The sequence below is a fragment of the Salmo salar genome, chromosome 22, assembly GCF_965601325.2.
Source record: "Salmo salar chromosome 22, fSalSal1, whole genome shotgun sequence".
Lineage (NCBI taxonomy): Eukaryota > Metazoa > Chordata > Actinopteri > Salmoniformes > Salmonidae > Salmo > Salmo salar.
Window position 1 is genome coordinate 45,145,512 of NC_138312.1, and position 23,224 is coordinate 45,168,735.

Consider the following 23,224-nt stretch of genomic DNA (forward strand, 5'->3'; position numbering starts at 1 on the left):
CCCTACACTCCGTATTTTCTGCTAACCACAGAAAGCACTGAGTTAGGCTGAAACACCTGCATTTTGGTCCTGCCTTAGTCAAGGAAGCAAAAAAGAGAATGTTTGTATGCAGCTTTATTAACTCAATATATATATATATATATATATATATATATATATATATATTTTACATTCTTTGCAAACTGATATTTGACACACAATGCCCAAATAACATGCAAAACAGGCAAATAAAAATAAAAATATCAGATTTCTTTTTCTTTTTTTTTACCGATGCGCCAAGTCTGGAACCAACAGGACCCTGAACAGCTTCTACCCCCAAGCCATAAGACAGCTAAATACTTAGTTAAAAAGTGAATGCTACCCGGACTATCTGCATTGACCCTTTTTTCACCAACACTTTTGACTCATCACATACGCTGCTGTTACTGTTTATTATCTATCCTGTTGCCTAGTCACTTTATCCCTACCTATATGTACATATCTTCCTCAATTACCTCGTACCCCTGCACATTGACTTGGTACTGGTACCCCGTGTATGTAGCCAAGTTGTCGTTGCTCATTGTGTATTTATTTCTCGTGTTATTTTTCTATTATTTCTCTTTTCTTTGTCTCTGCATTGTTGGGAAGCGCCCGTAAGTAAGCATTTCACTGTTAGTCTACATCTGTTGTTTACGAAGCATGTGACAAATACTATTTGATTTGATTCTATCCTATAGGATTTTATCTTATAGGATCCTATAGGAATCCAATACAAGAATCCAATAGAAAAATCCTATCAGATTTTGGAACCAGTCCTATTGAAATCCTATAGGATAGGTTCCAAAATCTTTTAGGATTTTCTATTGGATTCTAAATTGAATTTGTATTGAAATCCTATATGATTTGTTTTTACCAGGGAAAAGCATAAAAAACACAACTATAACATCACATCAAATATTGAAAAGTACAATGATTGATATAAAATCAATGTGAGTTATCTGCATCATGTTTTTGCATTATAGCAAGGATATTAGCTTATCTAATGCAAGTGTACACTGTTGGGTGTTACATGTATAGTTTAAAGTAGTGTAATGCATATCCAGTGTATGCACATTCTTTCAAGGTTTTTGTCACACAGGTGCATATTGTGCCTTTAAACAGTATATTTAGGCTTTTACATTAAGTGAAACGATACAACCACAATATGAAAAAATGTAAAGGAAAACTTTCCCTCCAATGTTACTTTATCCTGCCTTGAAAACAAATGTCCTATTTCCTATGGGGGAAAAAGACTACATTGACCTTGAATTACTCTGAAATCCAATCTAGGCTATGTACTGCATGGCTCTCTAATCTCCTAGTGTGTTACACTCATGCATGTTGTTGGAGGTCCCCGATGTAGTCATTGGCAAAGTTCATAATCTGAGTGAATGCGTTCAGTATCAGGATGTCCATGTCGTTATCCAGCATCCCCTCCTCATGGTAGTTCTTCACAGGCAGGATGCAGTTCATTGGAACGCCCAGCTCATTACTGCAAATCTGCATCTGAGAAACGATGAAGACAAAAAGGGCTGGATAAATTTAGCGTGAGGGATGATCTTTGGATCAGGTCAACACAACCAAGATTTAACGGTCGCTTTCCAGGTTGACTATATTGCAGATGTTGCATTACATCAACCAATTGCGTGCCATGTCATCAACTGTACCTTTGGGCATCAAAAGTACAGCTTTATCATATGATGTGGTCAGCTGATATGTAAAATCTTATCCAGGCGTTGTGAGATTTGGCAATGTAGTCAGCCTGGAATGTGGCCATTGTGAAATTTCATCAGCTCTGCGGTGATTTACCTTATCTTTGATTGCCTTGCTGAAGTAGATTCTCTTCACATCCTTGTTCACCAGCTCACAAGCCTTGTCTGGCATGGTCATGACAACAACTTGAGGGATTTCTGCCGTAGAAATGTATAATTAATTAATAGAAGGACTAACTTAAGTAATACTGTCATGTAATATTTAAAAGTCAAGAACTACTACAGCTGAATACCCAACCACAGTTACAGTTACAATTAATTAAGATAAGATTAGAAATGCTAAAAAACAAAAGGGTTTCATGAGCTTACTTACGCAGTTTACTGGCTTCTGCCCTGATGTGTTTCATCTTGACTATGACATCCTTATTCATGCGAGAGATTGTGTCTGCTGTCACAATACTGACCAGACAGTGAGTTTTGTCACTTAAACTGGGATTCTGAATGTATTCTTCTTTTTGGTCCGATAGCGGGTGTAAAGGATTGAACTGGCCAAGAAAAGATAAGACTTGTCAGATGATACTACTTTGTTTACATCTAATTTATTTAAATCTTTGGCTAGTATGTGTGTGTGTGTGTGTGTGTGTGTGTGTGTGTGTGTGTGTGTGTGTGTGTGTGTGTGTGTGTGTGTGTGTGTGTGTGTGTGTGTGTGTGTGTGTGTGTGTGTGTGTGTGTGTGTGTGTGTGTGTGTGTGTGTGTGTGTGTGTGTACGTGCGTGCTGGTGCGTGTTCATGACTTCTGAATTACCTCATAGCCTTCAGGTAGATGGCCCTTCAGAGCATTGATGATGTCATCAGGGTGCACTCCATTTTTCTGTGTCTCCAGACCCATGACATCATTGAATGCAAAGGGAAGACGGTTTTCTCCTTTACGGCCTTGAAAGTAGTGTGTCTTATACTAAAAATATATGTTTTATTTTAATAACATAGCTTAAATTCTTATTTTCGAAGGAAATTATAGATACCCACAAACTCGGAAACATAATAAAACATCCCCGACTGCAGAAATATAGGATTTATTTGGGACACAATACCCCAAAATGTGCAAAGTGCAAAAATGTGCACAAAGGAAATGTGCAAGACTAACGTTTCGGTTTACTCAACTGAAAGTATGTAACTTAACAGTAGAATTAAGAAATAAGGCCCAAGGGGGTGTGGTATATGGCCAATATATCATGGTTAAGGGCTGTTCTTTGGCATGACGCAACGCGTGGCAGGAACTTCACTGGACTTTATGCAAACTGGAAACCATATATCCTGAGGCTGCATTTATTGTAGCTGGGGATTTTAACAAAGCATATTTGAGGAAAAGGCTGCCTAAATTCTATCAGCATATTGACTGTAGCTCGCTGCTAAAACACTAGAACACTGTTACTCTAACTTCTGGGATGCCTACAAGGCCCTCCCTGTCCTCCTTTCGGCAAATCTGACCACGACTCCATTTAGCTTCTCCCTTCCTTTAGGCAGAAACTCAAACAGGAAGTACCCGTGCTAAGGACTATTCAACGCTGGTCTGACCAATCGGAATCCATGCTTGAAGATTGTTTTGATCTCGCGGATTGCGATATGTTCCGGGTAGCTTCCAATAATAATATTGACGAATTCACTGAAATGGTAACTGAGTTTATCAGGAAGTGTATAGGAGATGTTGTACCCACTGTGACTATTAAACCCTACCCTAACCAGAAACCGTGGATAGATGGCGGCATTCGCACAAAACTGAAAGCGTGAACCATTGCATTTAAACATGGCAAGGTGACTGGGAATATGAAAGAATACAAACAGAGTAGTCATTCCCTCCGCAAGGCAATCAAACAGGCAAAACATCAGTATAGAGACAAAGTGGAGTCGCAATTCAACGGCTCAGACACAAGACGTATGTGGCAGGGTCTACAGACAATCTCGGACTACAAAAGGAAAACCAGTCACATCGCAGACACCGACGTCTTGCTTCCGGACAAGCTTAACACGTTTTTTGCCCACTTTCAGAATAACACAGTGCCACCGATGCGGCCCGCTATCAAGGATGGTGGTCTCTCCTTCTCCGTGGCCGACATGAGTAAGACATTTAAACATGTTAACCCTCGCAAGGCTGCCGGCCCAGACGGCATCCTTAGCTGCGTCCTCAGAGCATTTGCAGACCAGCTGGCTGGTGTGTTTACAGACATATTCATTCTCTACCTATCCCAGTCTGCTGTCCCCACATGCTTCAAGATGGCTACCAATTTTCCTGTACCCAAGAATGCAAAGGTAACTGAACTAAATTACTATCGCCCCGTAGCACTCACCTCGGTCATCATGAAGTGCTTTGAGAGACTAATCAAGGATCAAATCACCTCCATCTTACCTGTCACCCTAGACCGACCCACTTCAATTTGCTTAGCGCCCCAATAGGTCCACAGATGATTCAATCGCCATCACACTGCACACTGCCCTATCCCATCTGGACAAGAGGAATACCTATGTAAGAATGCTGTTCATTGACTATTGCTCAGCATTCAACACCATATTACCCTCCAAGCTCATCATTAAGCTCGAGGCCCTGGGTCTGAACCACGCCCTGTGCAATTGGGTCCTGAACTTCCTGACGGGACACCCCCAGGTGGCGAAGGTTGGAAACAACACCTCCACTTTGCTGATCCTCAACACTGGGGCCCAACAAGGGTGTATACTCAGCCCCCTCCTGTACTCCCTGTTCACCCATGACTGCGTGGCCATGCACGCCTCCAACTCAATCATCAAGTTTGCAGATGACACAACAGTAGTAGGGTTGATTACCAACAACGACAAAGACAACCTACAGGGAGGAGCGGAGAGCTCTGGGAGTGTGGTGCCAGGAAAATAACCTCTCACTCAACGTCAACGTCAACAAAACAAAGGAGATGATCGTGGACTTCAAGAAACAGCATAGGGGCACCCCCCTATCCATGTCGACGGACAGCAGTGGAGAAGGTGGAAAGTTTCAAGTTCCTCAGCGTACACATCATTGACAAACTGAAATGGTCCACCCACACAGACATTGTGGTGAAGAAGGTGCAACAGCGCCTCTTTTACAGATACACAATTGAGAACATCCTGTTGGGCTGTATCACCGCCTGGTACGGCAACTGCACCACCCACAGGGCTCTCCAGAGGGTGGTGCGGTCCGCACAATGCATCTCCGGGGGCAAACTACCTGCCCTCCAGGACACTTACAGCACCCGATGTCACAGGAAGGCCAAAAAGATCATCAAGGACAACAACCACCCGAGCCACTGCCTGTTCACCCCGCTATCATCCAGAAGGCGAGGTCAGTACAGGTGCATCAAAGCTGGGACCGAGAGACTGAAAAACAGCTTCTATCTCAAGGCCATCAGATTGTTAAATAGCCATCACTAGCACAGAGAGGCTTTAATAAATGTAACACTAGTCACTTTAATAATGTCACTTTAATTATGTTTACATATCTTGCATTACTCATCTCATATGTATATATTGTATTCTATACTATTCTATTTTAGTCTATGCCGCTCTGACATTTTTCATCCACATATTTACATATTCTTAATTCCATTCCTTACTTAGATTTGTGTGTATTGGGTATATGTTATGAAATTGTTAGATATTACTTGTTAGATTTTGCTGCACTGTTGGAACTAGAAGCACAAGCATTTCGCTATACCTGCGAAAACATCTGCTAAACACGTGTATGTGACCAATAAAATTGGATTTGATTTGGCCATATATCACAAGCCCCGAGGTGCTTTATTGCTATTATAAACTGGTTACCAATGCAATTAGAGCAGTAAAAATAAATGTTGTCATACCCGAGGTATACGGTCTGATATACCACAGCTGTCAGCCAATCAGCATCACCCCCCTCCAATTCCCCCCTTTTTTCCTCAGAAAAGTCTCAATTCGTTGGTGCATGAAATCTACAAGGTGTCAAAAGTATTCCATAGGGATGCTTCCCACAGTTGTGTCAAGTTGGCTAGATGTCCTTTGGGTGGTGGACCATTCTTGAAACACACAGGAAACTGTTGAGCGTGAAAAAAGCAGCAGCATTGCAGTTCTTGATACAAACCGGTACGTCTGGACCCTACTACCATACCCCGTTCAAAGTCACTTACAGTACATCTTTTGTCTTGCCCATTCACCCTCTGAATGGCACACATACACAATCTATGTCTCAAGGCTTAAAAATCCTTATTTAACCTGTCTCCTCCCCTTTATCTACACGGATTGAAGTGGATTTAACAAGTGACATCAATAAGTGATCATAGCTTTCACCTGGTTCAGTCTGTCATGGAAAGAGCAGGTGTTCATAATGTTTTGTACACTCAGTGTATATAAAACAATTAATCCCTATGTGAAATATTAATGGTGCATTTCAAGATCAGTAAGTTGGTTTAACGCGTTGCAATCTTGATATGATGGCGCCTCATGCGGGGGGATGTTTTGTACACTCAGTGTAAATGTTTGCTTCTGAACTTACATTTTGGATTTTTTCCCATGTTTCCAACAGTGTGCAGTTTCTATCCTTTCCATTATCCTACTTTTTGAAACCTACACATCTGTGACTGACTATGTTTTGTATTAAAGACCCAATGTAGCCGTTTTTAGCTCCATATCAAATAATTTCTGGGTAACAATTAAGTACCTTACTGTAATAGTTTTCCATTATGAAACTAAAATACATTTTTTAGAAAAAAAACTATTTAACAAGACAGAATTTTGCTAGGACTGTTTGGGAGCTGGTGTGAGTGAGGGGCCTGATTGGAGGGCCTAATAGGAGAGATATGTAACCTGAAAACTAGCTGTTATTGGCAGAGAGGTTTGGAACACTCGTTGTTATTGGTCTATTAAGCCAAAACTCTGCCATGTTAAACCTGCTGATTAGAAGGTGCTGTGTAAATTATATTTTCAACCAGCAACTATCAGGAAATAACATTAATCACATTTTTTCACACTTTTACAGTGTTATTTTTATCAGCTGTTGTACAATATGATACAAAACACAGGAAAAACGGAATTTAGACTGGGCCTCTAAAAGAGTGCAGATGAACACTCTTTGTTTCTATAAGTCTCTCTTCATGTCTCTGTTCTGCCTGTCTGTGGCTCATGAAATGTTTTAGTGTACCAAGGTATATTAGGAAGCCATATCCCATCCCTGAATGGTGTAGTTAAATTTATTAGGCAAACCAACTTACTTTCATGGTGAAACTTGTGCCAGAGGCTGCAGCTACCAGGGCATTATGTGTTGATCGTCCTTGGAAAACGTTGTTGACTGAGTTGATGAAGCTGGACTTCCCTGCACCGACTGGTCCATGTAGCAGGCATCTCAGCTGACCCACATCAGGATCACTCAGTTCAAACTTCCTCAGTGCGTCCACCATGGCATCTCTCTGTTTTTTACTGTCAGATAAAATAAAGAGTGTTACTTCTGTAACACATCTTATGGAAGACATACTGTATGGGTTATAACATATATCATATGCTACAACAGGGATGGGCAACTCCAGTCCTCGGGGACCTCATTGGTGACACACTTTTGGTGACACACTTTTGGTCCAGCCCTAGCTGGCACACACCTGACTCCAATAATCAACTAATCAAGGTCTCCAGTTGTGAATACTCCAACAATACTTTATACTAGAAGCTCCAACAAGATGCTACTTATGCTTTCAATACAACGTTTGATCACGTGCAATTACATCATTTATTTTAATTGGCTCATGCCTGATGCGCATTTTAAGACATATTGCTTGTCTTAGCCTGTAAGCAGTCTATTGACAAGGTCGAACAGAAATCCATGCCTTGGTTTTGTTTACCTGGCCACTTTTGTTTTCAAATGCTATCTTTTTAGCATTTGTGGCACAAATCCAATGCAAGTCAATGGTACCGATATTATAATTTCATGTCCAAATCGTCCTCAAGTATGTAAAATGTATTATGTAGCTCAATTAAGTTACTTGTAGATTATTTGGACATGACTAACAATAACAGGGTAAGGAAACCAATATGTCATTTTGTAATTTCGGTGAATTATCTCTAAGTATTATTAATTATGTACAATATTGATTGCATCAATATAACAGGATTTAAAGGTCCAATGCAGCCATTTTTATCTCAATATCCAATCCTTTCTGGCTAACAATTAAGTACCTTACTGTGTTTGTTTTCAATTAAAGTGGTCAAAAAGAAACAAAAATACCTTCTTAGTAAAGAGCAATTTCTCAAGCAATCATTTTTCTTGGATTGTCTGGAAATGGTCTGAGTGGGGAGGGGAAAACTGAAAATTATTGGCAGAGAGGTTTGGAACTCTCTTTCTTGCTGGTCTATTAACACACCCCCTAAGGTCTAAGGGCCCGCGGCTAGTTTTCTACTAAGCTAACATATGGAATTGTTTTAAGATGGTCATAACAATAATAATTTAGCTATTAGAATTTTTATTTTAGGATCCCTGTAAGTATCCAAGAAATATATTTAAAAAAGTATTTGATGAATCATTGAATTTGGCCATACTGCTATTAGACCATAGAAACACGTTGAATAACATATTCATACATGGTAAAACAGATAGTCAAAACATTTATCAAAAGGAAGTTTGTTTTGAATTGTCTGTCCTGTGACAAATTAACAATTTTGCTTACCGTTTTTGTTATTGGTTTTCCGTTAAAACGATAAGAAAATATCATAAAATTCCATGCCAACTCACATACAGAATAATGGTCCCGCTGTGTATGTATGACCACTAGGGCCGGGCAATGAAGTTATATCTACTGCGACCCTTTACAGACATAGAACAGTAACATGTCGATAGCGACAATTTATAATTTTTCTGACAATTAAACAAAGTCCGCATCAGAAGCATCTGTACCTTTTCAGATAGAATTCTGCGATGGCATAGAATGTCCATTAACACTTTACTTGACACCCAACGTAATAATATATTATGGCATGGTCATAACCATGTCATAATATGTCATAACATCTGACATAATGTGCCATAACCTGTTATAATATGGTCATAACTCTGTCATGACCCATATATTTAGACCTGTTGTGACATATATTGTGTTGTTTTATGGCTGGTTATGACACCTACATAAGAGTGTAAAAACCCACAAAACCTACCACGGTAGTTATTTTATGGCTGGTTATGACACCTACATAAGAGTGTCAAAACCCACAAAACCTACCACACAAGTCAAAACATTCCATTACACCATAGCCTGTGTCAACAGTATGTTTATGTTATATAACTTCACCCCAAAAAATTATTGACGATATTAAATTATCATTGTAATTGCGCACACATTGATATCAGACAAGCACCTACCCCAATGCTCTGTTGCTGATGACTGGGATGAATGTAGGAGCACATTTCAGGAGCAGGACAAGACACCCTATTTTTGACTGATGATTGACATAAGGGCATGTACAGTACTTGATAGGCCTATCTGGCTTATGTGATTATGATGGTCATAATGCTTCTTTACAGTGTCAAAGTGTATTTTCATAGTCCAAGTAAAGTGACACAGGATGGTCATAATGCTTCACGACAGTTTTCTACAAGTGATTTAAAATATGATGAAAACATGGCTGTAAAGAATTCATTACAAGAACAACAAATTATTTAAGAAACACATTTTCAAACGCAAGTAAACTTCTTGGTAGGGAAAACATCTCATTTGAACAAATATGGGCTTTGACAATCTTATTTAGGTGTTATACCCAGCCTTAATAAAATAACAGAATATATGTCACAACAGGTGTAAATATATGGGTCATGACAGTGTTATGACCATATTATGACAGGTTATGACAAGTTATACAACGAGTGGGTCTAATCCTGAATGCTGATTGGTTAAAACTGCATTCCAGTCGGTGTCTATTCCTCAAGTTACCACCGGCTAAATCTATGACGTTAAAATGCCTATTTACTCTGTTCCATCTGACTGCACTTGATCTCCACTATTAAAAGCATCTAGACGTTTAGACTAACATTTAGTTTATACAGAGGAGATTTGAATTAACCTTGCTGTCTGTCTCTCCAACATTTGCAACATTGTTTTAATATAAACATTTCAGATGTCCCATAGTAATGAACATGTCGGTATGAGACAGACAGGCATGCAGCTTTTCTCAGCCAGTCAAAATCATGAATCAGCATAATTGTGTTAGCTGTGTTGTTGGCTAGCTCCTCTGAACAACAGTGTCCTGAAGAGTGAGCACATTTTCTATGCCAGGCGAAATCGCGCTTCATTAGCTCATTGTTATGGATGTATTCAAATAAATGTCACTAGAAAACAGCTTAAACAAAGGCAAATGCGGCTACTTTGCTGTTTTTCTGGCTGCGCTTTTTGACTGTAAGTTAGCCGTAGTTGGCTAGCTAGCAAGCAACGGATAAGAACATTGCCAGCCAGGATGACAATGGAACATTTAGAACGAATGACTGGGTCATATCCATAGATACAGAACAAAAAGACTGAACAACTGAGTCGAGTCTCAAGCAACCGAACCGATAGAACAAACAACCAGCCAGCTTGGGTAGCAACCCTAGATTTGTGTTGGGACTATATCTTGTGGAAGGATGAAATAGTATGAATAAATTCATCAAAATAATGTTTTTAATGAAAATATGTCAATCATTATTTGAATATGTTGTATAAAAGTGATAATGCCCTCGAATGCCCTCGAAGCTGGTTTTTGGAGGATATATTGGCACTTCGTCTCGGGCCTAACAACACCTGTGCCAATGTATCCTCCAAATACCAGCGTTTCTGGAGTTATGACTTAATTGTGTCAGCTGTTATGACATATGACATGGTTATGACCGTGTCATAACGTGTTAAAACACTGGGTGTCAAGTAAAGTGTTACTGAATGTTCTGTATCATTTCCCTGACAACAATAAATGTTCCTGATTGATGTGCTGCTGTGTTGATTTTTATGCTGTTTTTTAATGGTAGGGTAGTGTACTTTCTTTCTACTAACTGTCTTGGTAAGTAATTTAACAAACTTTAAAGTACTTTTTTTGGGAGAGAGTGGTCTGTGCACAGGCAGGCTGCATTCAAGCAGCTCGAGATTATGTGATTGACTGTCAGTGATGTAGTGCTATTTATTTTAGGTGAGTGAGTTTATTTATTTTTTAAATGATGTCATAATTTCCTCAATCAAAGTTTGTACTGACCCTTATGGTACCGACAGATGTAGTCAATTGAATAGCTTATAGAATATGCATGAATGCGGAAGACACATTTCAGTTGAATGCATTCAGTTGTACAGCTGACTAGGTACCTCCCTTTCCCTTTACCTTAAAATGCATCCTCCAATTACAACGTCTGCCTATGCCCACACACATTGTCTTAAGAAAATGTTATATTTTTGTAATACCCTGAAACACCAAGTTAGGAATAGGCTACCTAATTTAAAAAAAGGCCATCATCACTGTCAATTGTGAATGATAATTTTTCACTTTTGAAATGTCCAACTGCATTTCCATGCCAATCATTTGATTGATCTCAATCCGTTTCATGGGAATATGCATTTAGAGCTTCTTGAATTACTGTTTTGTGAGAGAATTAGAGCAGACTATTCAGCTTCAGCTAACCATCCTAAAATGTCATTAGATATGAGATGTTTTTGGTGTAACAGTAACATTACAGGCCTTCTATGCTATGGTATTATATTATTTTGTTACGTAAAATGCTTATAAATCATTATGTGATCTTCTGAGACATTGATTCAGCTTTGATCAAACTTTACCAAACGAGCACCATTGTGAGAAGTGATAATCTTCTATTTGTAATAATAATACTACTACTAATAATGATAATAAGTGATGAGTATAACTACTAGGCATAGGTAACAGATCTTGATAAGATGTTATTTTAAGCCATAGGAATGCCCTTTGGTGCAGAAAGGATAGCGCCAGGATCACTCAATGATGGTAAAGAAGTTGAACCAACTTGTGGTGCTAAGGGATAGCTGAAGGATAGTTCTGTCATTCGGTCAGTTCAAGAACAAACAACAATCATTTGCAGTAGGCCTACGACTACGTGGTATAACTACAGTGCCTTCAGAAAGTATTCACACCCCTTCACTTTTTCCACATTTTGTTGTGTTACAGCCTGCATTTAAAATAGATAAAATTGAGTTTTTTTGTTACTGGCCTTCACACAATACCCCATAATGTCAAAGTGGAAGTATGTTTTATTTTTACAAATTAATTGTAAAATGTCTTGAGTCAATAAGTATTCAACCACTTTGTTATGGCAAGACTAAATAAGTTCAGGAGTAAACATTTGCTTAATAAGTCACATAGTAAGTTCCATGGACTCACTCTGTATTCAATAATAGTGTTTTATAACATGATTTTTGAATGACTACATCATCTCTGTACCCCGCACATACAATTATCTGTGATGTCCCTCAGTCGAGCATTGAATTTCAAACACAAATTCAACCACAAAGACCAGGGAGGTTTTCTAATGCCTCATAAAAAAAGGCCCCTATTGGTATTTGTATTTATTAAAATAAAAAGCTGACATTGAATATCTCTTTGAACATGGTGAAGTTATTAATTACACTTTGGATAGTGTATCAATACACCCAGTCAGTACAAAGATACAGGCGTTCTTCTTAACTCAGTTGCCTAAGAAGAAGGAAACCACTCAGGGATTTTACCATGAGGCCAGTGAAGGGTTTCCATTATGCAATTGTGGTATGGACATTTGACCAGCAGCATTTAAATTTACCCGTACATTTCTCCCAAACCCATATGCATTGTGTGTGTAATCTGATTAGTGTGTCCACCCGCGGTGCCCAGAAATCGCATTTAGATTATGGTAATTCATCTTAAATGTCACACCCTGATCTGTTTCACCTGTCTTTGTGCTTGTCTCCACCCCGCTCCAGGTGTCGCCCATCTTCCCTATTATCCCCAGTGTATTTATACCTAGGTTCTCTGTTTGTCTGTTGCCAGTTCGTCTTGTTTCGTCAAGTTAACCAGCGTTTTCCCGTACTCCTGTTTTGCTCTAGTCCCTGTTTTCTAGTTTTCCCGGTTTTGACCATTCTGCCTGCCCTGACCCTGAGCCTGCCTGCCGTTCTGTACCTTGTGACACTGTCCTGGATTACTGCCCTCTGCCTGCCCTGACCTTGAGCCTGCCTGCTGTTCTGTACCTTTCGGGCTCTGCTATGGATTACTGACCTCTGCCTGCCCTTGACCTGTCGTTTGCCTGCCCCGTTTTTGTAATAAACATTTGTTACTTCGAACTGTCTGCATCTGGGTCTTCTCCTGAGCCGTGTCAGTACGAACTGGCCATGATGGACCCAGCAGACTTGTACCAGCCCTGCAACTCCATCTCCTCCCAAGGAGCCACCATTGGAAGGCACAAGGAGTTGCTTCATGGTCTTATGGAGGGGTTCCAGACCTTGACCGAACGCCATGGCCGCGAGTTGAACACATTGCTGGAGCAATTCCGCGGGTTGTCTGTCAGGCAGACTACCACAACGGTAACCTCCCAACCCCTCAGTAACCCGGCTGTTAACAGCGCAGCTCCCCCAGCCACCCCGGTTTCCCAAGAACCCCGCTTACCCGCCCCTGGAACGCTTCGCTGGAGAGTCGGGAACATGTCGGATGTTTCTCGCTCAGTGTTCTCAATAAAATTGAGCATGCTATTACCGACTAATGCAACAAGGCACAAAAGTAATACTACAAAAAAATTGGCAAAGCAATTTTTGTACTGACTACAAAGTGTTATGTTTGGGGCAAATCCAATACAACACATTACTGATTACTACTCTCCAAATGTTCAAGCACAGTGGTGGCTGCATCATATTATGGGTATGCTTATAATTGTTAAGGACTGGGGAGTTTTTCAGGATGAAAAAGAAACAGAATGGAGCTAAACACAGGCAAAATCCTTGAGGAAAACCTGGTTGAGTCTGCTTTCCACCAGACACTGGGAGATTAATTCACCTGTCAGCAAGACAAAAACCTAAAACACAAGGCCAAATCTACACTGGAGTTGCTTTCCAAGAAGACAGTGAATTTTCGTGAATGGCCGAGTTACAGTTTTGACTTAAATCTACTTCTGAAACTATGGCAAGAATTGAAAAGGGTGACTAGCAATGATCAACAACCAATTTGATCGAGCTTGAATAATAAAGAATTATAAAATAATAATGGGCGAATGTTGCACAATCCAGGTGTGGAAAGCTCTTAGAGACTTACCCAGAAAGACTCACAGCTGTAATCGCTGCCAAAGCTGCTTCAAAAAATGATTGACTCAGGGGTGTGAATACTTACAGTACCAGTCAAAAGTTTGGACACACCTACTCCTTCAAGGGTTTTTCTTCATTTTTACTATTTTCTACATTGTCATAACTGTGGCTACTTTGAAGAATCTCAAATATATTTTGATTTGTTTAACCCTTTTTTGCTTACTACATGATTCCATATGTGTTATTTCATATTTTTGATGTCTTCACTATTATTTTACAATAAAGATAATAGTAAAAATAAAGAAAAACCCTAGAATCAGTATGTGTGTCCAAACCTTTGACTGGTACTGTACGTAAATTAAATATTTATGTATTTCATTTTCAATAAATGTATTCAATTATTTTATAACATGTTTTTACTTTGCCATTAAGGGGTATTGTGAGTAGATGGGTAAGAAAAAAATAGATTTCATACATTTTTAATTCATGCTGTACCAAAACAAAATGTGGAATAAGTCAAGGGGTATTACTACTTTCTGAAGACACTGTATTTGTAGGCTACTGCCTAATGTAAATAGCCTACAAATACATATAGCTTATTATCATTGCTCTGTTTGTGAGGAGAGCTTTATTGCGAGTATGCATCTCTTTGTATTGTGTAGCTTATCATAAATAAAGTTTGATTTGATTAGCTTGAACACATGGCTACAATATGCCCTATCACAGAATAAAAGAAAACAGAGAGGTGAACTATCAATTCATATAATTTATTTGCATAGATTAAACATACTATCAAATCAATTCACCACATAGTGAACATAAATCATTACTATGTAGAATAGCATGAAATTCGTTTTAAAACAGTCATAAAATCAAGCTTTTGGTGTGGTGTGTTCATGCATCTCAAACTACAACCTAAATGCATTATTACCTCCAACTTGGCCCAGTTCACATTTCCAATTGCCCACCCTGACATACAGTACCAAGATAGAACAGGCCCTGCGTCTCAACTAATAGCCAATGTAGGCTAAATATCCCAAGCAGGGCTACAGCAACTTCCAGAGAGGGTCAGGCTCCTTGATTTTTGCAGTGGCCACTCTGGTTTGGGTGTCCTCGGCGGAACAGTGTCACCGTAACCAAGTGGTCACATTGTTTTGGATTCCACTGCACAAGAGGGGTTACATTGAGTTTTATGAACTTCAAGTCAGACACATGATAAATGTAGATGTTTTTACAATGTTCTGATTGGCGAAAGTGATTAAGCCTCCAAAGGGCACACGTACATCTGCACGACACAGGGATTCTTTAGCTAAATAGCCCAGTACTGTACTGCCGACCGTCACGTTGTACAGCGCCATATTTTCCGTTCCATCCTAACAGAAACCCAGAGGGTTTTTTGTTTTTCATGGAATAGAAACACCATAATGTTAATCAAATTAATTAAGCAAGTTCCAGTCAAAAGTTTGGACTCATTCCAGGATTTTGCTATATTTTTAATATTTTCTACGTTGTAGAATAATAGTGAAGACATCACAACTATTAAATAACACATATGGAATCCTTTCAGAACAAATTCTTATCTACTCCTTGAACCTCGGTCTCCTATACATATTTATTTGGTTTGTCATTCTAATGTTTTTCATGGATTTTTTTATGGTGATTAGAAAAAAAGTATTTAGAATTTATTATAATTAATTTTCCAGAAATAATATTTCCAACTCTGTGTATTCTCAAATGGAAAAAAGTGAGGGAGCTCCACTCCTTCATCCTCCCTATTTGGTCAGACAGTATAGTACTTACCTCCAACATGTTTTCCTCCATTGTTGGTCAAATTCTGTGTGACACACATGGGACACATTTTGATTAAATGAACTTAATTATTGTTTTGCAGATTCCAATACCCACATCTATAATTTTCAAAAGAATCTGATGATTTTGATTACACACAACAACTGAGAGTAGACTACAATCAATGATATGTACTGCCTTGGGACTGTTGTCAATGCATGCGCTAAAACAGAGTATGCTGATTTCCTGAACAAGTGACAGGAATTGTGACTGATGAACTGTGCTTGAACCGAATTTGCACTCACAGTCGATATATTCACTATAAGGGTATTTTACAGTTATGTCATATGTCTCTTACCCTTCTTTGGTGGTGGTGGTGGTGGTGGTGCTGGTGATGTAGACCCTCCTCCGCCCATCTTTGCTTTTCAGAGGGGGAATATAAAAATACTATCTGAGTCTGCAAAGAGCCACATACAAACAGATATATGTTCTGTATGTTCTGGGTGCCTCCTTGTTGCTGACAACTCAAGGATTGGAAACTGTTGCAGATGATGTGAAATACTGTAATACAATCAGTATACAATCAGTACAACATATGGAACTATCATATAACTGCACTCAAAATGATGATGCCTGTATTTCAAACTCTTTTTGCAGATCTACATTGAGAAAAGAAGGCATTTCAGCCTAGTGAAGAATGCTCCTTATGAGATGGTAGAGAAGGGGGCTTCAGACATCGAGAAACTACTGACCAAGAAACGCAAAGCACTCTTTATAAGTCAGCAATTTGACCTCTATTTATTTCACACAAAACACATAACATTTAGGGGCAGTTTCACAGACAGATCAAGCCTGGTCCTGGAATAAAAAAAAGCTCAATGGCTCCATTGAAAATGCTTCTACGGCGTATTTCAGTACAGGGTTTACCCCAGTGTTTGCCCGAAAGGCTCAGACTTTTCTTTTTCCATCCATGCTGGCCGGCACCAGGGGCTTTGCTAGGATTTGAGAACATTGGGGGCTCTGCCCAAAGCCAGAGGGGGAACCCTAGTAGATTGGTCCTGGGGTCTCCCCCAGAAGAAAACAAAATAAATTTCAATAGCTAAATGCATCAATCTGGTGCACTTTGAGATGAACATCCAGCTAGCAGATATTGGACCCTATCAGATATTTAAATGTTTATTTATCTAGGCAAGTCAGTTAAGAACAAATTATTATTTACAATGACAGCCTACTCCGGCCAAACCCGGGCGAGGCTGGGCCAATTGTGCGCTGCCCTACGGCACTCCCAATCACAGCCAGATGTGATACAGCCTGGATTTGAACCAGGTACTATAGTGACAACTCTTGCACTGAGAAGCAGTGCCTTAGCCCACTGCACCACTCGGGACTATACATTGGTTCCAACTTCAAAGATACTTTGTTACTTTACAATTGTACAATTTATGCTCCCTGCTTAAAAAAACCACGAAGACTGGTGGAAATCCCCAAACCCAAGATTGTAATTTCTACAACTCACACTTCGGAGGAACATACTGCATGGTAAGCTGGTGCGCACCAAGTGGTTCATCACTTTTCAGTATGAAAAACGGCTGTGAGTATTTTTTACAATATTCACAACATATTGACACAATTACAATCTTCATAGAACCGACATCGGGTTGAAATATTTGAATTCCATAAACTAAAAAAACATTTGTGAGCTCAAAATCAAATCAAATCAAATGTTATTGGTCACATACACATGGTTATTGCGAATGTAGCGAAATGCTTGTGCTTCTAGTTCCGACAGTGCAGCAATATCTATTCAGTAATATCTAACAATTTCACAACACATACCTAATACACACAAATCTAAGTAAAGGAATACGAATATATAAAGATAAATACGTGGATGAGCAATGACAGAGCGGCATAGGCTAAGATGCAATAGATAGTACAGAATATGGTACATACAGTTGAAGTCGGAGTCATTAAAACTCGTTTTTCAACCACTCCACAAATTTCTTGTTAACAAACTATAGTTTTGGCAAGTCGGTTAGGACATCTATTTTGTGCATGACACAAGTAATTTTTCCAACAATTGTTTACAGACAGATTATTTTACTTATAATTCACTGTATCACAATTCAAGTCATTTCAGTCAATTGGAGGTGTACCTGTGGATGTATTTCAAGGCCTACCTTCAAACTCAATGCCTCTTTGCTTGACATCATGGGAAAATCAAAAGACATCAGCCAAGACCTCAGAAAAAAATCGTAGGCCTCAACAAGTCTGGTTCATCCTTTGGAGCAATTTCCAAATGCCTGAAGGTACCACGTTCATCTGTACAAACAATAGTACGCAAGTATAAATTCCATGGGACCACGCAGCCGTCATACCGCTCAGGAAGGAGACACGTTCTGTCTCTTAGAGATTAACGTGCTTTGGTGCGAACAGTGCAAATCAATCCCAGAACTACAGCAAAGGACCTTGTGAAGATGCTGGAGGAAACAGGTACAAAAGCATCTACATCGACATATATCGACATAACCTGAAAGGCCGCTCAGCAAGGAAGAAGCCACTGGTCCAAAACCGTCATAAAAAAGTCAGATTACGATTTGCAACTGCACATGGGGACAAAGATTTTGAGAAATGTCCTCAGGTCTGATGAAACAAAAATAGAACTGTTTGGCCATAATGACCATCATTATGTTTGGAGGAAAAAGGAGAGGCTTGCAAACCGAAGAACCCCATCCCAACCGTGAAGCACGGGGGTGGCAGCATCATGTTGTTGGGGTGCTTTGCTGCAGGAGGGACTGGTGCACTCCACAAAATAGATGGCATCATGAGGGAGGAAAAATCATGAAAGCTGAAATAAATAATTATTTCTACTATTATTCTGACATTTCACATTCTTAAAATAAAGTGATGATCCTAACTGACCTAAGACAGGGAATTTTTACTAGGATTAAATGTCAGAAATTGTGAAAAACTGAGTTTAAATGTATTTGGCTAAGGTGTAAGTAAACTTTCGACTTCAACTGTACATTTGAGATGAGTAATGCAGGATATGTAAACATTATTAAAGTAGCATTATTAGTGAGCCCCAAACTTGGTGGGTGTCAAATTAGCTAGCCTGTGATGGCCGAGCTATGTACTCAGAATATTGCATAAAGGAGTTCTGTATCTATAATTCTTAAAATAATTGTTATGTATTTTGTCAACGTTTATCATGAGTAATTTAATAAATTCACCGGAGGTTTTTGGTGGGTATGCTAGTTCTGAACATCACATGCTAATGTAAAAAGCTGGTTTTTGATATAAATATGAACTTGATTGAACAAAACATGCATGTATTGTATAACATAATGTCCTAGGAGTGTCATCTGATGAAGATCATCAAAGGTTAGTGCTGCATTTAGCTGTGGTTTTGGTTTTTGTGACATATATGCTTGCTTTGAAAATGGCTGTGTGATTATTTTTGGCAGGGTACTCTCCTGACATAATCTAATGTTTTGCTTTCGCTGTAAAGCCTTTTTGAAATTGGACAATGTGGTTAGATTAACGAGAGTCTTGTCTTTAAAATGGTGTAAAATAGTCATATGTTTGAGAAATTGAAGTTATAGCATTTTTGAGGTATTTGTATTTCGCGCCACACGATTCCACTGGCTGTTGACTAGGGTGGGACGCAAACGTCCCACTTAGCCCAGAGAGGTTAACAGTCTGATGGCCTTGAGATAGAAGCTGTTTTTCAGTCTCTCCATCCCAGCTTTGATGCACCTGTAAATTGAAGTGGGTCCAGTGTGAGCGGTAAGGAGAGGTGATATGATCCTTGACTAGTCTCTCAAAGCACTTCATGATGACAGAAGTGAGTGCTATGGGGCAATAGTCATTTAGTTCAGTTACCTTTGTATTCTTGGGTACAGGAACAATGCTGGCCATCTTGAAGCATGTGGGGACAACAGACTGGGATAGGGAAATATTGAATATGTCCGTAAACACAACTGCAAGCTGGTCTGCGCATGCTCTGAGGACGCGGCTAGGGATGCCGTCTGGGCCGGCAGCCTTGCGAGGGTTAACACGTTTAAATGTCTTACTCACATCGGCCACGGAGAAGGAGAGCCCACAGTCCTTGGTAGCTGGCTGCGTCGGTGGCACTGTATTATCCTCAAAGCGGGCAAAGAAGGTGTTTAGTTTGTCTGGAATCAAGAATTCAGTTTTCCTTTTGTAGTCCGTGATTGTCTGTAGACCATGCCACATACGTCTCGTGTCTGAGTCATTGAATTGCGTCTCCACTTAGTCTCTTCCCCCACATTTTTTATTGTTTGATTGCGGTGGGAATAATTACACTGTTTGTATTTGGCTATATTCCCAGTTTCCTTTCTATGGTTAAATGTGGTGGTTCGCTCTTTCAGTTTTCTATCCATGGTTTCTGGTTAGGGTAGGTTTTAATAGTCACAGTGGGTACAACATCTCCTATACACTTCCTTATAAACTCACTCACCGAATCAGCGTATAAATCAATATTATTCTCTGAGGCTACCCGGAACATATCCCAGTCCGCGTGATCAAAACAATCTTGAAGCGTGGATTCTGATTGGTCAGACCAGCGTTGAATAGTCCTTAGCATGGGTTCATTCTGTTTGAGTTTCTGCCTATAGGAAGGGAGGAGCAAAATGGAGTCGTGGTCAGATTTGCCAAAAGGAGGGCCTTGTATGCATCGCGGAAGTTAGAGTAACAGTGGTCCAGAGTTTAACCAGCGTGAGTGTGACAGGCGATATGGTGATAGACTTTAGGTAGCCTTGTTCTCAAATTAGCTTTGTTAAAGTCCCCAGCTACAATAAATGCAGCCTCGGGATATATGGTTTCCAATTTGCATAAAGTCCAGTGTAGTTCCTTGAGGGCCGTTGTGATATCAGCTTGAGGGGGGATATACACTGCTGTAACAATAACGTAAGAGAATTCTCTTGGGAGATAATACGGTCGGCATTTGATTGTGAAGAATTCTAGGTCAGGTGAACAAAAGGACTTAAGTTCCTGTATGTTGTTAAAATTACACCATGGGTCGTTAATCATGAAACATACACCCCCGCCCTTCTTCTTCCCGGAGGGATGTTTATTTCTGTCAGCACGACGCACCGAGAATCCAGGTGGCTTTACTGACTCCGACAGCATATCCCGAGAGAGTCGTGTTTCCATGAAATAGCATATGTTACAATCCCTGATGTCTCTCTGGAAAGCAACCCTTGCCCTAATTTCGTCGACCTTGTTATCTAGACTGGACATTAGCGAGTAATATACTCGGAAGCGGTGGGTGGTGTGCGCACCTCCAAAGTCTGACCAGAAGACCGCTCCGTCTTCCTCTTCTCCGGCGGCGTTGTTTTGGGTCGGCCTCTGGGATCAGTTCAAATGCCCTGGGTGGTGCGGACAAAGGATCCGCTTTGGGAAAGTCGTATTCCTGGTCGTAGTGCTGGTAAGTTGACGTCGCTCTGATATCCAATAGTTCTTCTCGGCTGTATGTAATAACACATAATATTTTCTGGGCTAACAATGTAAGAAATAAATCATAAAAAAACTAAATACTGCAAAGTTTTCTAATGACTAGAAGCGAGGCAGCCCTCTCTGTCGGTGCCATCTTGTTTACGCAGTTGTTTATTTTTCTAGAAATAAATGAGATCAAGCCCGAACTGTGCATATTAGGGAGTTGTTGTTTCCAACAGGCCAATATTCTACATAGTTTAGTGCCGAAAACATGGTAATTAACTACATTGACCATAATCCATTGCGCACCTACTTGTCCTGTCAGTTTGCTTCTTTTATGCCTGCTACATTAGGTTAGTGTGGGGCAGACACTGAGAGTGAGAAGAGACAGAAAAATGCATGCTCAAAAGGGATAGGGAGCAGATGCTTCGTGATTTATCTCTACCTGAAAATACATGATCTAAGTGACTGACAGTTGGTAATCAGCAGTCATAAAAGTATGCCTTATTTACTTTGAAGAACTACTTAAATAGTGATTTTGTCCGACAGCATTGACCGCAGCTCTTTGGAGATGATGACTTTGAATTAAATAATGAAGTTATCAAATAAAACAAATGTAATATATACAACAACTGAAATATTTTATTTAAGTAAAGTAATGTGAATAAAATTATGGTTACCAAAAAGCACTAATTGCTCAGCACTAGTGGCAGACCATGCCGAAGTACAGTGCATTCCACTGAATACATACATTTTTTGTATTACGCTGAACAAAAATATAAACGCAACATGTAAAGTGCTGGTCCCATGTTTCACGAGCTGAAATAAAAGATCCCAGAAATGTTCCATATGCACAAAAAGCATATTTCTATTTTTGTTTACATCCCTATTAGTGAGCATTGTAGTATTTCTATCTGTAATAAAGTGTTTTTGTGCGGAAAAACTCATTTTCATTGGCTGGGCCTGGCTCCCCAGTGGGTCAGCTTGGCTCCCAAGTGGGTGGGCCTATGCCCTCACAGGCCCACCCATGGTTGCGCCCCTGCCCAGTCATGTGAAATCCATAGATTAGGGCCTAATGTATTTATTTCAATTGACTGATTTCCTGAACTGTAACTCAGCAAAATCTTTGAAATTGCTACATGTTGCATTTATATTTTTGTTCAGTATATATTTACTTCCCTATTAACACATATTTGTTTTAAAGTAAGCATTAGTCCAGTATTCCCTGCCGGACATTTCACACAAAATTAACACGTTTCGTTTGCAAGTCTGACATGTTCCACGGCATGTGAAATAACCTGTTTCCAATACATTTGTAATATATTTAGTTACAAAAAATGCACTCCAAACTAGCTTGTCAGGTGTTTGTGAAAGCAAAGATGGGTGGAATGCAATTTGACGGGTTACAATTCAATTTGTGTTAAAGTATAATGTCTTATTTTGTATTTATCGTATAGGCTTAATCTGTATCTAGGAAACTGCCCTGTAATGTAAAGGCTATATACTGTAGGAACAATAGAAGACAATGTAACACATTCCCCTTGTGCACAAATTACAGCGAGCTTCTACAAACATTGCAATATAGCAATTAGATTTTTCCTTTTACATTGCAAATGGGAAGAATATACTGTACTGTATATCAAGCAGGTCCTCCACCAATATTTATCAGTAGAATAATTGGTAATGCCACAGACTTACCTTGTTAGTATTAGTTCCTCCTGAGACCGAGATGCTGATATAGATGTGAAACAATGATTGCAGCTGCATTTATATAGGCTACAATAGAAAGTGAAATTGACTGACTGACTGATGCAGTAAGTTTCACTTTCCAGTGTTAGATATAGAATAACTAGATAATTCTACAAATCTATCAAGTAGAGAGAGCAATCTGGCTCTCTTATTTCTATACCAATTTCCTGTAAATGGTACCATTACAGGAATAGAGGGGCATAGTTTCACTTTCAACATGACTCTGTTTTAT

The 23,224-nt window shown here is 39.5% G+C and overlaps 1 protein-coding gene across 6 annotated transcripts; it reads right to left on the bottom strand.

Moving 5' to 3' along the window:
• Positions 1-96: 96 nt before the first annotated feature.
• LOC106583431 (interferon-induced protein 44) lies at positions 97-23,172 on the bottom strand. Of its 6 annotated transcripts, none has more exons than XM_082967631.1 (9): positions 22,942-22,958; positions 17,964-18,105; positions 16,142-16,204; positions 15,796-15,829; positions 6,976-7,180; positions 2,535-2,684; positions 2,104-2,275; positions 1,828-1,928; positions 97-1,524 (listed from the first exon to the last, which is right to left on the bottom strand). In XM_082967631.1, the coding sequence occupies exons 3-9, from the start codon at positions 16,197-16,199 to the stop codon at positions 1,351-1,353; spliced, it is 894 nt and encodes a 297-aa protein (XP_082823757.1). In that variant the 5' UTR covers positions 16,200-16,204; positions 17,964-18,105; positions 22,942-22,958; the 3' UTR covers positions 97-1,350. The 6 variants fall into 6 exon arrangements, with proteins under 6 accessions (XP_082823757.1, XP_082823755.1, XP_014023059.1 ...); XM_082967629.1 differs by having other exon boundaries at positions 16,142-16,199; positions 22,942-22,957; XM_014167584.3 differs by lacking the exon at positions 17,964-18,105 and having other exon boundaries at positions 22,942-23,172.
• Between the last annotated feature and the right edge of the window lie 52 nt (positions 23,173-23,224).